We start from the raw sequence: 16,717 nt of genomic DNA, 5'->3' as shown, positions 1-16,717 counted from the left end.
TAATGAGGATATTCTGACTTGAAGAAATTTAGAGGTTTGCTTTTTTGTGTCACAGCTCTTTGTCTAAATCTAAAATTGGATTTTTCTCTCTACAGATAACACAGAATGGCTGAAAAAGCAAAGAATCAAGGTGCTGGAATGACCAAGACAAAGTCCAGAACTCAGCCTGATTGAAACACTTTGCTGGGACCTTGCTTTTGGTTCCTTGCTGGAACCAAAATTCCTCCACAAAGATGTGACGAGACTGATAAAGTCATAGAAAAAAATTATTACTTCAAGTTATTGCCGCTAAAGGTGGTTCTACAAGCTGTTGAATCATGAGGTGTACTCAGGCGTTAAAGTGGACCAGCAGAATCCGGTACAGCGTTCCTGCACCTTGAATTAATGAACATTTAAATCTGATAGACAGGTTAATGCATATTATTGCTGAATGAGTTCATTTTTGTGTCCTGCAGCCTGTGTCCTGTAGCTGGCTGTTGCTTTCAGTAATGGCACGAAGACACTTATTCAGCAATGAGAAAATAATGAAAAGACCTGGTCACACTCTTTTTTTTCTTCTCATCTTTGTGATGTATTTAAGGTGCAGATGTAAATACACTCGATCACTATACAGCATCTAGCTAACACCACAGAAGTGGAATGAAAGTAAATGAGAGTAAAGGAGGTAAATTGTTTTAAGTAATTTCAAATGTAACTTTTCAACCTGTTTAAAAATGACAAAAAAAAAAAAACACAAAAATGTTTCTGCACAGTTCTGCTTATTTTTTCAAAGGGTTTTAAAATCAGACACTGGACATTTGATGTATACTAATTTTGTGTTATTCAAATCCAAAAAATTGCAATGGATATTGGAGTAGCAGCACAGGTCACATTTTTTTTTGGTGGTCTTGAGCAATACTTCTGATGGTCTTTCAAAGTTTCCCTTTGGACATTGGCTGCTTCTTCATTTGCTTTCATTTGCTTCTACCTGACTGTTTACAGAGGAATGTTTATTTTGGTTTCTTAAGCCACTTACCACTTATATTCAAGTATAAAAGAGGCACCTCATTGGATAAACCAGTGTTGTCTCTATACATAACAAGCAACTTTGTAAAGACTTAAATTAAATCATGCCAAATTTGTAACTTGCTCCCTGTTACAAAAACACATCATTTGTTCTCATGTTTTGTTGGATTTATGATACATTCTGTCATAGTTTTGCATTTCAGCCAGTGGTGTTATGGATCTAGGAAAAATGAATGGAACTACAAACGTAGGTTTTAATTTACCATGTAATGCAATGTGGAAAGCATCTGGTTGGCAACACCTTGATTTTTCAGCATGGCAATGATTCTAAACACACTGCCAATTCAGTCGAACTATACCTGCACAGAAAACCCCACAATGGTAAGCTTTTGGTCATGGATTGGCCAACACAGAGCCCGTATCTCAACATTAATGTAGCAATGTGAGATCATCATGACCAACATCCAAAGAAAAGCTTTGAATGTCCTTCAAAAACTAGTTACTAGTCCATGACAAGAAAACTTCAGGTTCAGACTATCTTAAAAAGCAAAAAGCAAAATTACATAATTTCCTTCATTAGGGATTAAGAAAGTATTCTGATTCTGATTCAAAGCTGGTCATGGGAAATACTGACTTTCATACCACAGAGTATCAGGACCACATTAAGAAAAAAATATATACATTATTAATCATTTTGAGAATAAAGTCAAAATTCTATTTCAGGAAAAAAGTTGAAATGTGAAGATTCCTGTTGTGGTTTTAAGAAAAAAACCTGCAGCTGTTATGCTCTATACAAAGTGCCCTCTGTAGTGAAATCAATTACACTTACAGTTACAAGGAAATTATCCCTCTTTTAGCACATAAATACTATGTGGTGATAATTATAAGGACGTTGAAAAAACGGTGCAGAAATCTGCATCTGCTCAGAACAAAAAAAGCACACAAACTCTGAGTTGGCCAGATTTGTACAAAGCAAAATGGCTGGCAATGGACAAATGCAAGGAAACAACGGTTACACTCTTCTGCAATAAAGAGAATGTATGTTGTATCACACAGCACGACAGTGCCAAGGCATTTTGCATTTTGTTCTTAATGTGGCCCTAACACTCCTTTGTACTTTCAAGCTAATCAGACTTGTACAAACTCTGTTTTCCCCTAACATAGTGTGTCTCCATGTATGCACATTTCAATAAATCACTGAACTTATTCCCCATTTCCATTCCCCGTAGGTGGCTGAAGACTTTTGCACAGCACTGTCTATACATATTTAAATGTAATAATGGATTGCATAATCAGTCTTAATATAGCTTCATTTTAGCAGATTAGAAGTGATTGCGCTGGCTGGACCATTCTATTTCTCTCTCTAATTTTAGTCTGTGGCTGTAATGGCCTTTTTTCACCTCTTGCAGTTACAGGCCCCCCTCGAAAATGTGATGACAGATCTCAGTGGGTTTATCCTAGGAGTAATACATTTCACTAATATCACTATGTGCCACTTACCATTTTGTGAAGTGATATCATGGCCACTCTAATGCTGTGTGTGGTGAAAGAAGTTGGTATTAAATGAGATACTTTTGCTCTGTGGTTCAAAACAGCCAGCAACCAAGACCTCTCGCTGTGGGTCACAATGCTCTCGATGTATTAATCCATTTAGCAGAAAGAACATATGGCATACTAAATGAGCCTTGACGTACCTGAACATTTTCACTTATTTGAATATTGTTGCTATGGCCTAAAAATGCTACAAAAACCTTTTGCAGTGCTCAAAACTCATAATCACACTACTAAAAATATTATCCATGTGGACATCCTGGGTGTAAAGATAACAAAAAACAATGCATGATGGCAGTAACGCGTTATTTGTAACGCGTTACTGTAATCTGATTACTTTTTTCAAGTAACGAGTAAAGTAAGGGATTACTATTGCAAAAACGGTAATTAGATTACCGTTACTTTCCCATAGGAATGCTGCGTTACTAAAACCGTGATTTTTTTGCGAGAATGTCTCATGACAGTGATGTAAGCGAGTGCGCCGTTAGTGACAACAGCTGTGTGCAGATCAACAATGGATAATATATCGAGTGCGGAGAGAGTATGAGCGTGCAGCGTTTAAAGCGTGGAAGTACTGACCTTACTTTGAGTTTGATTCCATAAAAAGTGACAAAAACATTAGCGTCCGTTGTGCGTGGGAAGAAAACTTCTTTTTACAGCGAAAAAAAAGCCCTAAACAAGCACTGAGTGCACAAGGATATAATGGGAAATTCACTCGCGGATTCTTCCACTCACCGCTGCGGCACACCTGCACCAGGGGAAACCTCCGCCTCCCCACTCCTGCTTTACAGGTGAAAATAGAGCAAAAGGACCGCTGAGTCTTTGACTTTATTTATTTTCTGCTGTGTTTTACTTGCTTCTATTTGAAAGACTGAGTGTAAACACAATAAATATTTTATTTTATGTGCTGGAATGTGCAGAAAATAGGTTTAAATGTTAAACTAATTTATTCAAGTCAGAGAATGGTGCATATAATTAAATTTTTTGCTTGATGCATAAAGTTTTAGTATTTTTTAGTATTTATTTATTTATTGTCATTGTCAAGAACAATGAAATTGCGTTTGGGGCTTCCATACAACCCAAAAAAAAGAAGAAAATAATAAATACCCCTTAAAACCCAAGTGTACATATTTAACCCAGTGTGACTCCAATGCAATAAGACAATCCTTAGCAATAATGTTCGTAGAAATTCAGACAAAGACCTGAGAAACATGACAAAATACAACAATGCAACCCATTCAATATTATTGTACTGTGAGTTAAAAGATTAAAACTGATAAAACAAGTAAAAAAAAGATACTTTTCCATTTGATTACATTTTGTATGATGGATTATGCAGAAAAAGTAGAATTGGGCTGAAAGATCTATCGCTTTATCACCTCTTCAGGTTGTAAATTGTGTTTTTAAAAAGTAACTAAGTAATTAATTACTTTTGAAAATAAGTAATCAGTAAAGTAACTGGATTACTTTTTTGGAGAGGTAATCAGTAATTAGTTACTGATTACTTTTTTCAAGTAACTTGACCAACACTGGTAACTAAATATGCTCAGGTTACTGCAACAGCCTGACCCGTAGAGATTGACACAGTCCGGTCTTTTCCCATTTCTGGTAACTCAACGCTTCCAGCAAATGCGTGTGTTAATGTCATTAATAAAACACGCAACCATTATTTGAAACAATTAGCAATTCTGAGAAGCTACCTTTCTGAGAATGATGATCCCCTCCTGGTTGTGTTCATTGGTAGTGATATCAAACATGGCTCCTCCATCGCCCGGCACAATTGTGTACTCCACTTCTGCATTTTTTCCGATGTCCAGGTCATGGGCTTTGATTCTCCCAACAGCAGAGCCCACTGTAGACGATTCAGGCACTCTCAAGTGAAAGAAACCTGCCAACAACAACAACACAAAAATGTGTTTATATAAATCAGACAGGACTCATTTGTTATCATCTGTTGTCATCAAATGGAAATGTAGAGCTCCTTACATCCTCTGTGCTTTAAGTATTCTCTCACCGAGCCAAGGATGTCTTATCCACCCACAGGCAAAGCAACTGATATTCTCTGTCTGAAGTCAGGCCTGTAGCTATAGGCATGATATTATTCAATTTTGACGTGTTTGGACATCAAGGTTGCTCGGCTCCTTGAAATTGGTTGGCTCAACCTGTAAGACCAACATACACAAGAGTCCAGGGGCTTTGATACTACCAACAGCAGACATTTCTGCCGAGGATTTGGGAAGAAATCCATAAGCAAACAAGCAGCAGGTTGATTGATTATCACTTACACCAGGTGGTGGATAGAAATTCATCTCTTTTTTTTTTCATTCTAAATTTCCCTACTCTGGCTCAGAAGGATATCAGTTTGAACTATCAGTTTCTGCTGCTGCCAGAGAAATTAAAACTTTACTGTTGCATTAAAAATCAAGTGCCTACACCTAGTGACTTCAAGGAGGTGGTGTGGGCGATTCAGTAGAACACTGAAAGTGGACCTGGAACGTCTAAGGGTAATTACACCACTGATTTTGTCCTTGCAATCTATATAAGTTTAAGAAATCTCAGAATGATGCAATGTCAGAAGGCACTGCAATATTATTCATGATGACTGGATTAGCAAGCACGTCTAATCAGAGTCCAGCAGCTGAACCTGACCGCTGCACCAGCTTCACTGCTTTGCCATTTTAATAAGCAAATTCCAATCATACTGAATCAATACTTTAAAAAAAAAAAAGCAGCAAAGACCAGTTACACGTTTTTTATTTGCTCAGCCTTTATTTGACAAATAAAATCTTGCTTGAACTTGAGGATTAGAAAGGATCAATAAAGAGAACAAAATGTGCAGAAGAAATTGTGTGATTGTGCTTCTGATAACAGTGGATTCCTACTTTGGTTCTCAAAAATAAATATGCTAAAACAAAACCACCAACTGTCCAATACCACAAGAAAATAATAGCGTACTATCTTAGGACTCATTTGTTATTCCTCAATTTTACTGTGGATCATAGCTTTTTCCTTCATATTGATCCAAGGATTGAGAGAGGAAAGCTGCAGCATATGTGTGAATCCAGGAGCTGTGATTAAATATAATCAATAAATAATCAAATACTCTCAAGAACATCCTGTCATTTCAAAGTCTTTTCAGGTTCGTGTCCTTTCAAGGATAGAACAAGAACTTTTTGTAAACCCCAGAGTGAAAAAAAAATCAAGTTATAAATTATTAGATGGTAACAAACAGCTGTTATGTGGCACTGTCATTGGGTTAACAAGCTTCTATGATTTAATTCAGCTAAGCCAGATGCAGGTACTATACACCGCTATTAGTAATGGCATCTGCTGGCTTTCCATCACAGAGGTTTAGGGGATTGACAGTTCCCAAACACATAATCTATAATAACAAGCAACGGAAAGACAGATGTGTGGTGGGTTCATACGGCAATATATTACTGAATCAGACAGAAAGAGTGCTTCTACTCATGACCACTGCACATTATTTAAACCTGCAAGCCCCATATAAATGGAAAAAAGAAGAAGACAAAGGCAGGATTTAGGACAGGGCAGAGGAGCCACCATACTTGGCCCAAACCTCTGTGCTGTGACAGCATTATGGAAATATCAGCTTTTCCTTGCAGCCAAAGGAGCTTGACCGTCTGACTGCATCTATTTACATTCAGAGGAGGCCATTCAGTGTCACCTGAAATACCGAAAAAGTCTGCATCAATACAGAGCAGTATTTGTGCTTTCCTGTCATACAGTTGCTGGCTTGGAATAGAAAACATTGTGCAGAGAGTTTAATATTTATGCTCAGTATATGCAGAGAAGCTTTCACAGATCAATGATTTTACAGAATTGTGGATTTTTTTCCCCTGCATGGCTTCTTACATGACCTGGTGAACGCTACAATTTAATTAATCTGTTTAGCAGCTTATATAAAATACTGAGTAAAATACTGAGTTTAAATACACTGGCTCAATCCCTGATGCATCAGCGACATGCTCAAATCTGATCCAAATATAGAAGGATGCCCCATGAGCGAAATAAAACCAACCCCGGTTTATTTGCCAGGAGTAGTAGCAGTAGATGCAATCATGCAAAACAAACAGGCCATTGCTTACGACTGCTTACGACAGTAAGGCAGTAATGACAAATAATGAAAAGCAATTACAAAGAGTAGATATGATGAATACCTCCTGCCCCGTTGTAATTGCACAGTGTTTATTTCATTATCAAAAAAATGTGTGAACCTGTATAAGGTCATCTCCATCATCATTGCTCTACATAACAGCCAAGACGTTGTTTTCTGCAAAGTGCACTCACTTTTAGAGAACCTGGGTGGGTTGTCGTTGACATCGCTGAGGGTGATGTTGATGGTGGTGGTCCCAGCCAGTCCCCCCAGCTGGCCCCCCATGTCCTTGGCCTGGATTAATACCTGGTACTGTTCCTTCACCTCTCTGTCCATATTGGGCAAGGCTGTCTTTATAACCCCTGGTGTACAGCAAGATTGATGAGAAATACAGATAATAAAGAAGAGATATAGCGGAGAAGGAAGAGCAGATAGTGAGAGACAGAGATGGAGAGATAGAGAGACAAAGGGAAAAAGAGTGGTGAACATAAAATTCTCAGAAAAAAACAGTTGATGCCAGATCCACAATTTACTACAAAAAGCACAATATATTTCCACCTAAGCAGCTGACTCCCGTGTAAGAAGCTGCATATGTGCTCAGACCAAGGCTGAAATAGAGGTCATCTTACAAACTGGAAACACTTGACATTCAATAGGGAGCTCTGGTGAAGCCATATAATGATTCACTTGAGGATCAGAGACCCTGAGATCAGAGAGCGTTTGTACTGCAGATTAATAGCTAGGTCAGTGGGAGGTTGGCAGGCTAAAAAGAGGCAACCAGCATAGGTGGGTCCACACTTTCTCCTTTTCTCATTCTACTCAATCTGGTGAGGATGTCCCATTTGATCCGCAAACATCTAACATGTAAGAATCCAAATCAAAGACTATAGTTATTTTTTTTTAAACTTCTGTCATCTTTTTCTTTTGGGAAGAAGGAGAGTGTCTCTCCCTGTGACATGCATGGTGATTTATGTATATTGTTGTCCTCCTGCCTTTGCTCACCTTTTACCTCCTAGTGTTTGTTCCCCTTGTTTATGTGCGTTTGTAGATAGCTGCAGACCCAGCAGGGCAAACATTTGCTTTAACAGTTTGATTTTTTTCCAGCTTCAGTTTGAAATACAGTCACAGTAGGTGCTCTGTAAAGCTCTGGGATGAGCAGCATAATCAGCAACAGATTCCACCATATCTGGCTGTGTGATATGTATGAACCTATTTTCATATGCTTTGAACAGTTCCAGAAAGCAAGCCAACAGCGGCCTACTACCAGCAAGTACTGGCAGTATGAAAGTACAGTATTCTTTATTTTTTTATTTCGATTTTTTTTTTAGATTCAGAGCCATCATCTGCCATGCTCCCCCTGCTGCCACTCCACAACCTTTTTAGTGCCATTTCCTTCACATGAGACCAAAGCACACATATAAATAAGATGGAAATAACCAACACTCTTAATGTCTCACCACCAGAGACAGATAGATACTGGTTAAAATTACCTACCTCTATATGCACACAACACTGGCTAGCCAGCATCTATATGCCTGAGATTCAGTAACAAAGTAATGACATTCACCATATTCAAGGTGAATGTGTGATGTTAGAGCAGTTTGGTTTTAGTGTAGCACATCCTATAATCCAATTTTAAACCTTCAAATAAATAATTCAGATTCTCATGTCTTATTGCCCCAAGGTTAATTCTGAGGCCTGTTTTTCCCGAGTGTTAAATTCTCACACATGCTCACACGTTTGATAAAAACCAAATTCTCTTGGGACAATGCAAATCACATAAAGCCATATTTTATTCACAGTGGAAGACAGAAAACATAAATGTTTAAACTGGACATTTTACCGTTTCATTAAAATATTTGTTCATTTTGAATTTGATTGCAGCAACATATCTGAAAAAAATGGGGTCAGGTAGCGTCCTGACTTAGTGCATTTAAAACAAACTTTGGCCAAGAGAATTGGGTAGTGTTTCCTGATTATCTTCACTTAAGGCTTCTTCTTTGCGTGCTAGAGCTTTAAGCTGCATTTTTGGATATCGTGGATAACAGCCAGTTATTTCTGGAAGTGTTCATGAGATAATTAAGTGATTTTCATAACACAATCATGACTATTTTTAATGCTATATCTATGCTACAAATGTTCAACAAGTTGTAGATGCAGTTTTTTTACAAATTGGTGAACATCTGCTGATCTTAAATTCTTAGACACTCTGCTTCTCTAGAAGCTCGTTTATACCCCGTCATGTTACTGACCTGTTGCCAATTAATAGAAACTTAATGCAAAAGGTTCCTCTGGCTGTTTCTTTTTAGTACCACTTAGTTTTTCAGCCAGTTTTTTAGTCATGTTACTGCCATTAAATTCAAAATGAGACAATATTTTTTAATGAAATGATAAAATGTTTCAGTTTAACATTTGATATGCTTTATATGTTCTGTTGTGAATAAAATATAGGTTTCTGAGATTTGCAAAACATTGCATTATTGTTTTGTTTAAATTCTAAATCTGTTCACAGCACACACAAAAAAAAAAAACACAAGTACTTTACCTGTTTTGGGATCAACAGAGAAATAGGGTTGCCCGTGGAGGATGCTATACACCACTCTGGCACTGTTTCCATAGGTAGGGTCATCTGCATCTGTGGCTGTTACTTGCGTCACATATGTCCCTGCAGACAGGAGTCAGAAGACATATTGACTCGATCTAATCGCTTTCTTCATTAGACCGAGATCCAAACTCTTTGAACCTCATCAGTTTGCTAAACAATCTCACCTGACACTAATGAATGGTGAATCTCTGCCGAGAAAGCCTCAGCTAATGCGCAACATTCAGAGCCCCTGATGGAGTGCAATGAGCAATGAGGAGGAGTGCAGAGGAGAAATAATGTGCTGGGAAGTTGTTCAATTTTCTTGTTGTGTGTGTTGATTTGTGCATCGCTAAAAAGTAGCTGTTCTTTAACAATAGAGCAGCAGTTTTATGTTTTTGGTTATCAAAAACTCTTAAAACTCTTATGTGACTATTCATTATACAGTGTAACCATTAAGAAAACAAAGGGGCATGGCAAGAATAGTATTAAGATGGCAGTCTTCCAAACTCCTTCAGTAACAGGGACAGAATAATTACTTGTTGGATGTTTTGCTCATCCCTTTTAACTAGCTGGCAGTGAAAACACTATTTCACTAACACAATCCTGATTAAATGCATTGGAATTAAACAGATTTAATAAAAAGTTTCTAGTGTGAGGAAACAATAAGTGATGCCTTGACAGCATGACTGTTTGACAACTCCACAACTCATTTCTGGGGGTTCTCGTGCAGATGGACCAATTGTTTAGGAGGACTTGCAGACAGGTTGACATTGATGCTTCACTCGCAGTGCACATACGTCCACGTCTCAACCGCATGCCTACGTCTGGATAGCTGTGCACAATATAGCTGAAGCATTTATGGGATACTTAGTATGATCAAGAGAGGCTGACCACGGGGACTGTATTTACATAGTTGCTTGGAATTCTGCTAAGATTTTAGCTCTCTATAAAGAACTTGATGTATACTAAATAGGCTTTTCAGTCTGAGGAGATGGTAACAATGGAATTAAACATGGTGTGAGGGATTAGTGTTTCAGTCCTCCACATGTGCCTGATTAGACATACCTGAGAAGGACTGCATCATGTTACAACACGGTATACAATAGATGAGATAATACACTTAACACCTTTTCTGTTCATCCAAGGAGAGGAAATCCGCTTCAGTAAGAGCTCAGATGCAGAGAGAGTTTGAGAGACTTTAAGCACATCATACGCCTACGCAGCAGGCACCAACCTAGGTGTAGGGCTATAAACAAGTCAAATAAATTCTACTCATATTATTATTATTATGGAAATTCAAATGCATAAGTAGGAATACGATGAAAGAAGTGACTTCAAAGGTCACTGCTGGTAACATTTTGCAAAAAGGAAATATATTGTATTTATCTAACTTTAAATATTCAATTCGTTTCAGTCAGTATTCAAAAAAATGACGATGATGTGTTTCAGTAGAGTGTAGAGGAAGTCAAATGACACTGAAATGAAATATGAAGTAAAAAAAGAAGAGAATGAATACAGTGAGCATCAGTCAAGAACTCTGGTGCATGGAAAAACAGTATATAAGGCAAGAACGGATTTTAACGAGCTTGAAAGTCAATGGTTGGTATCGCCACCTTTAATCTTCAACACAGCCTGAACTCTCTCAGGCAAACTTTCTTGTCCTTTCTTTAAGTAGTCTTCAGGAATAGTTCTCCAGGCTTCTTGAAGGACATTCAAGCCTGACAAGTGTCTTCAAAGAAACACAGACAGCTCTTCTTTGTATGTTGACTGCCTTTTGTTATGTCCTCTGTTAAGTTAAAGTTCAATAATGTTGAGGTCTGAGCTCTGGTAAGCACTGTGTCTTCTATACAGATATGCTTTCACTGCATTTACAATGCTTTTGTAAGCATGGCCATGCTGAAAAAATAAAGCTATTTCCAGTCAGAGACTTTCCAGATGATATTGAATGGTGGATCAAAATCTGATAGTAGTTTTATATGTTTGTAACTTAATCAATTTTGACCAGGTTCCCAATACTGCTAGCTGAAGTGCCTGCAAATGGCTGCAGACACACACTCTTGTACCTGACTCTGTACATATGGATAACAACTGGAACCAACAATTTCAGATTCATCACTCCATTAGACCTATTGACACTACGGTCCATTTTTGTCCACTTCGTCAGTGATTTGGCATACCTCAGCCTCCTCATTTACCTCAACAGCATTTAATCCACTGAGACTTTTTCTGAAGAGGCTTTGCAGATGCATCAGCTTAAGGGTCAGATATATCTCTCAGGTCTTTCATCAGGTCTTTGCTGGATTTTGACCTTCTTAAGGGCGTGACTTTCAGATACTGTTCAGTACGCAGATTTATTTTTTTTAGGTATAACAATTTTGTTCTCCTCTTGTCTAGTTTCTTCAGATTTTTTAAGGACACACTGCACACAATGCCCAGATATGCCTAGTTTTTAGCTCTTTAAAAATCATCTTGTTGGTGTAATTGGGATTTTTCAGAAATTGAACTAATGAAGCTGGAACAAATTATGAGTTTTTGAGACAGGCTGCAAGTAACATATTGGCTAAAGATACAATTTAAAATTGGTTCTTTGCTACATTTTCATATATACTGTATGTAGATACAAAGGTGATTCATCCCTTGGGCTAGGTGCTTTGGTCTGGCTCCTTGGGAGTAAAATATAAAGAAATTAGAGGAGACTTTTGCACAGTAAGGTACAGTCGTTTCAGCACATTAACTTTTTCTAAAAACTTCATGGATAAGCTAATAGCTAACAAAGGATTATTACCACGAGGGCAAATAGATTACTTGACTCTATCTGCCATTACAGTGTTTATGCTCAGCATCTTTTAGCTTTTATTTTGCCCTGCTAACAAAGACAACAAGAGAGATGTAGCAGTTAATGAGCCCATTGATCACCCAAGTCTTGCTGCTATAAATATTGATAATGACTTCATTTGGTTTAATGCTAATCCAATGGTTGCAGCTCAGTATAGGCATCCTTGTGGGTTGTTGTTTACACTGGCCGCTGCGGCTGAATTCACACAGTTGAATTCTCAACAAAGACATTTCTGGTAGTAATGTCCCTCTGTATAAATTGGTACCAACTTGGTTTCACCATTACTTTTTAATGGGACCTGGAATAACAGTTCTATCACCCAACACACAACTAAACCTTTATACAGACTAGATATTATTAAAAAAATATACATATACATATTCTTCAATGTAGAAATAGGTTACTCTTACTATTTTTACACAGAATATTATACATTTAGATATTGCCTTCTCCTAAAACAGTAATCAGTCACATATTGGTTAAGCTTATTCACATTGCCATTATCAGTTAAATGGGCAGTCCAATAAATGGGCACGAAGGTCATTTTAGTCATAACACCATAGGGAGTATTACTCAAGCTGTAAAAACAGTTGGAGTATGTGTTCTATGGATCTTGAGGGAGCTCTGCAAAGGCTGAAAAAATGACTATGATGATACCATCAGGGGTGCTTCACCAATCATTTTGCATATGATATCATCAGGGGTGTTTCCGCTTAAGACTTTCCACTTATAGCAGGAAGCTAGTGTTACAAACAGGGTGGGGGGTGGGGTTGTTGCAGATGTAATCACTGATTTAATTCACAAATGAACTGTACTATCCAGTCGCTTGATGGAAAGTGAAGTTTTCGCTAATGCTTTAGAATGAAAGTCACAGTATAAATCATCAGTGCTTGTTTGACTTTCTTTTCTTTGGACCTCAGAAGCCCAACAACTAGCTATTTGTAAGCAACGCCATTAATCCAGTGTGTGGGTGCTGTTTAAATTTCATATCTGTACACTGTTTCCATGGTCACAACAGATGTTTTTCTTTTGATAAACTTAAAAGTCGCTTTCTTATTCTACAATAAACAGTTACCATGCAGCCTGTGATTTGGGAGTGTTCACTGGGGTTATGCTGCGTTGTTCCTGTTTTTCCTACCAATTCTCCAAAGAGTGCTGATTTTGGAGTTTTGAGGGTTTTATTGCAGTTCACATCAAGAGGAGCCTTTTTCCCCGTGAATTACCTTGATCTGTTCTCCCTGGGGATAACGTTGAAAGACAAAGCAGTGCAATTCACTCGGGGCACACCAAGAATAAATGGTCCTCTGAAATGTCAAAATCTGTTGGGGGGAGCAGTCTTACCCTGTGGTTGTAAAGATGTGCCTGAAAGAGAACTTTATGTGTTTCCAAAGTGGAAAAAAGAAAGTTTTCAATGCTGAGAATTGTGGTGTGCCGATGATGATACTGATCCAAGTATTTAAAAGTAACTCTGAATGATTACTTACCTACTGGTGACATCTCGGGAACACTGGCTGTATATGGTCCTTCCAGGAACTTGGGCTCATTGTCGTTGATATCTTGGACCTTGATTACAAATTCTGATTCAGGTTCCAGGGGCCTATTGGTGTTGATGTCAACAGCCTGGGCGCGCAGGGTGTAGTAAGGCTTCTCCTCCCTATCAAGACTTCTTAAGGCATGGATGTCCCCCGTTGTTTGGTCAATTGTGAAAATGGAGCCAGCCCCTTCTCCTGAGAGAGTGTACTTCACTGCACTGTCCCCCTTATCGAGGTCAGTGTGTAGCTGCAAGACAAAGCAGAAAAAAACGACAGGTTGAGTGCAAACATTGGCACATATAATGATTCATTGAATGCGCCGGGGAAGGGCTGTCAAGGAAGACTATTTCACAAAGACAGCCAAGGAAACTGACTGCGCATCAAAGAGCAAATTCATTTCTCTGCACAGATCTGCAAAACACTAAGTCATGAGAAAAATAAAATGATCGTGCTTTCAGAACATTTCACAGATTAATGAGGCTAAGTCGCTCATAAATAATGTATTCTCTCTGTGCAATTACGCTGCAGTGATAACTCTTCAACATCGTGGATCAATTCCTAATCATGAATGACGAAAAAAATTTCTCTTATATAAAACAGGAGATGTGAGGGTTTCTTTTTCTTTTTCTGTTTTTTCTTCCAAGTAGCAAAGTTCAAACTATAAATCCTTGAAGTAAATACTCGTTTTCAACCTTCACCTTAAAAGTCTTGTAACCAGAGGAGTCAGCACAGTTTCACAGTATCACAGCTCCAGCAAGAGAACCTCTTTGTATATAAACCCAGGACAGTGGCAGCTCTCTTTGTACAAGACAAACAAGTTCTGGGCTGGTGTTCGAAAGCCTATTGACACAGTTATGTTTTCCTCACTGCAGCGCTCATTCATACAATTCAAAGCCTTTTAAATATTTAAAGGCTGTAATGCAATGTGATCATCACCATATATGATTATGGATTTTTGCTTGCTAAGGTATGGAATTTCCATAGCCAGCTAACTACTTGTGGCTTGGGGCAAAACATCTTTTTCATTTTTATTCTATCAAAAAAGGGATCTGAGTAGAGGTTGCTACATTTCTGGTTGTTTTTAAACCTGTGAACTGATTCCTGTAATCACCCTCTTACAATGGCACTACCTAACACGTGGATAGATCCACACTCTAACACTCACATTTCTCTCGATTAAATTAGCCTTTCTTCAGCCTGTAAATATCAACCTTTTTGCACATAGATAATTCCAGTGAATTTCCATGGCAATGCCCGGCATAGAGCCAAGAGTAAATGTGGGATGAGGCCATGAATTCTTTGTAGATTATGGTTCAAAACAACCCAAGACACACAGACATGTGCACAAACACACTAGAAGTAATTTGAGATTCAGAGCAAATTCCCAAGCTCACGCAAGCATAGCCTGGCATTATAATGTTATCACCCGTGGTGCATTATTTATTTCTACAGAAATGAATGAAAATTAGAGTTAGTACATGACCCCTATTGGATGGCAGCAAAACCACATAATATTTTCTGCAATGACCAAAAAAAATGCAAAAAGTATTATTATTGTCTAATATACATAAAGTAATAATGATAAAAGTATGATCCTCAGGCACAAACTAGATATTGTAACAACAAAATGTGTTTGCATTTATCCTTAGTTAGTAATATAAGGTGATTCTAACTTATGATTGGCATGTACTGTAACATCGTAACAGTATATATCATGATGTAGCAGAATGTGGGCCACAACCAACGTTAAATAATTAAAAAGTACCTTTTTACTTGGTTTCCTATATGCAGATGTGCTGTGCTTATATTATACCCTTATGTACTACTGTTAATTTAAAACTACCATCTTATGTCAATTTAACCACTAACTGACATGTGAGTTAAAGCAAAAGATGGTAACATTTATTGGCTGAAGGCCCTCTTGCCGAGGGACATGTTGGTCTTATAATGAAGAGAAACCAGTGGATCAAGTGTCTCCACATGAAGAGAATTCAGTCCTTGAAAGAAAGGGATGTCGTAACGTGCCTGTCATAAAGTATTAAAACTAAACAGAATAAAATGAAAACTTGTTGCAAGTGCTTACAATGAAACAATAGTGTCAGTATTTGCAACTGAAAACTTCTTTCCAATCATGCTTGAATGGTTGAGCAGTTTCATTTATCCCAGAGGGTCTCTTAATTTTAATGATAATTAATTGTGATTTTTCATGTGTCTCAAATTAACATTGTAAAAGGCTTTGGGGTATTTCTTTTGTTGCTATCCGCCTACAGGGCAGCACTGTAAGTGTACAGAAAAACTCATTTTTAAAACTTTAACAATGCATCTTCATTTCATGTGAGGATGAGTGCCTGCACTCAACCCAATGGGCAATGACACGGGGTTGAGGGTGGAAACTTCTAGTTTGGAAGATATGTTGATAAGGAAGGAGCCTCGCTTTGGGAACTACAGGGACAGACAAAGCAACCACACAGAATTAAAAAATTAAAAAATAAATTTTGAACTGGCCAGGCAACAGACTGGTGACCTGTCCTGGGTGTTCCCTACCTGGGAAAGCGTCCAGTCCCCAGCGATCTTGAACTGGTTAACAGGATGGTTGGATGGATGGAATGATAGACGGTAACTGGAAGATGTTGTGGATGAAGTCAATAGAACTTAATGTGCAAAATGCCAAGTAATTAGCAGCTTAAAAAGAAAAGCACACTCACACACTTACACACACACCTATGCCATCAGAAACCAGGAATAGTTTTGCTTAATGTTACAATGCTTTGCTGCTAAATGGAGTAACATGAGCTCATGAGGACTGCAAAGACCCGAGGAGTTCTGGGTTTGATGAAAATATCGTATTAAATACCACATTAAAGAAAACACTGTGATTACAAAATATAGCATATGATTCAGTGACTCCATTTGTCATTTTCTCCATTTCTGGGTGCCATTGTGCCTCTGTGCCATTTGTCAATCTCAGGCTCGCTGCAGTTTTACTTTTGCCTGTGTATGTGTATGAGTGCAAGGGCTGGGTGATGCATAATATATAACGACGTATTGACTGCCAGTGTATGTCAATTATTTCACCAGGTTTCTCAAGTCCA

At 38.1% G+C, this 16,717-nt stretch overlaps 1 protein-coding gene across 1 annotated transcript in view; it reads right to left on the bottom strand.

Annotated features, from left to right (window-relative positions):
• Positions 1-16,717, bottom strand: part of LOC308385800 (cadherin-12-like) — a 103,423-nt gene that overhangs the window by 37,257 nt on the left and 49,449 nt on the right. The window contains exons 3-6 of the mRNA XM_080864944.1: positions 13,578-13,872; positions 9,219-9,338; positions 6,868-7,035; positions 4,257-4,444 (exon numbers count right to left, since the gene is read on the bottom strand). Coding sequence (XP_080721070.1) covers positions 4,257-4,444; positions 6,868-7,035; positions 9,219-9,338; positions 13,578-13,872 — 771 coding nt within the window. The remainder of the gene's footprint in view (positions 1-4,256; positions 4,445-6,867; positions 7,036-9,218; positions 9,339-13,577; positions 13,873-16,717) is intronic.

This window comes from Rhamphochromis sp. 'chilingali' (assembly GCF_963969265.1).
Source record: "Rhamphochromis sp. 'chilingali' genome assembly, chromosome: 18".
In the NCBI taxonomy this organism is placed as follows: Eukaryota; Metazoa; Chordata; class Actinopteri; order Cichliformes; family Cichlidae; genus Rhamphochromis; species Rhamphochromis sp. 'chilingali'.
The sequence above is the reverse complement of the archived record's forward strand: the minus strand, read 5'-3'. Positions and strand labels throughout refer to the sequence as shown.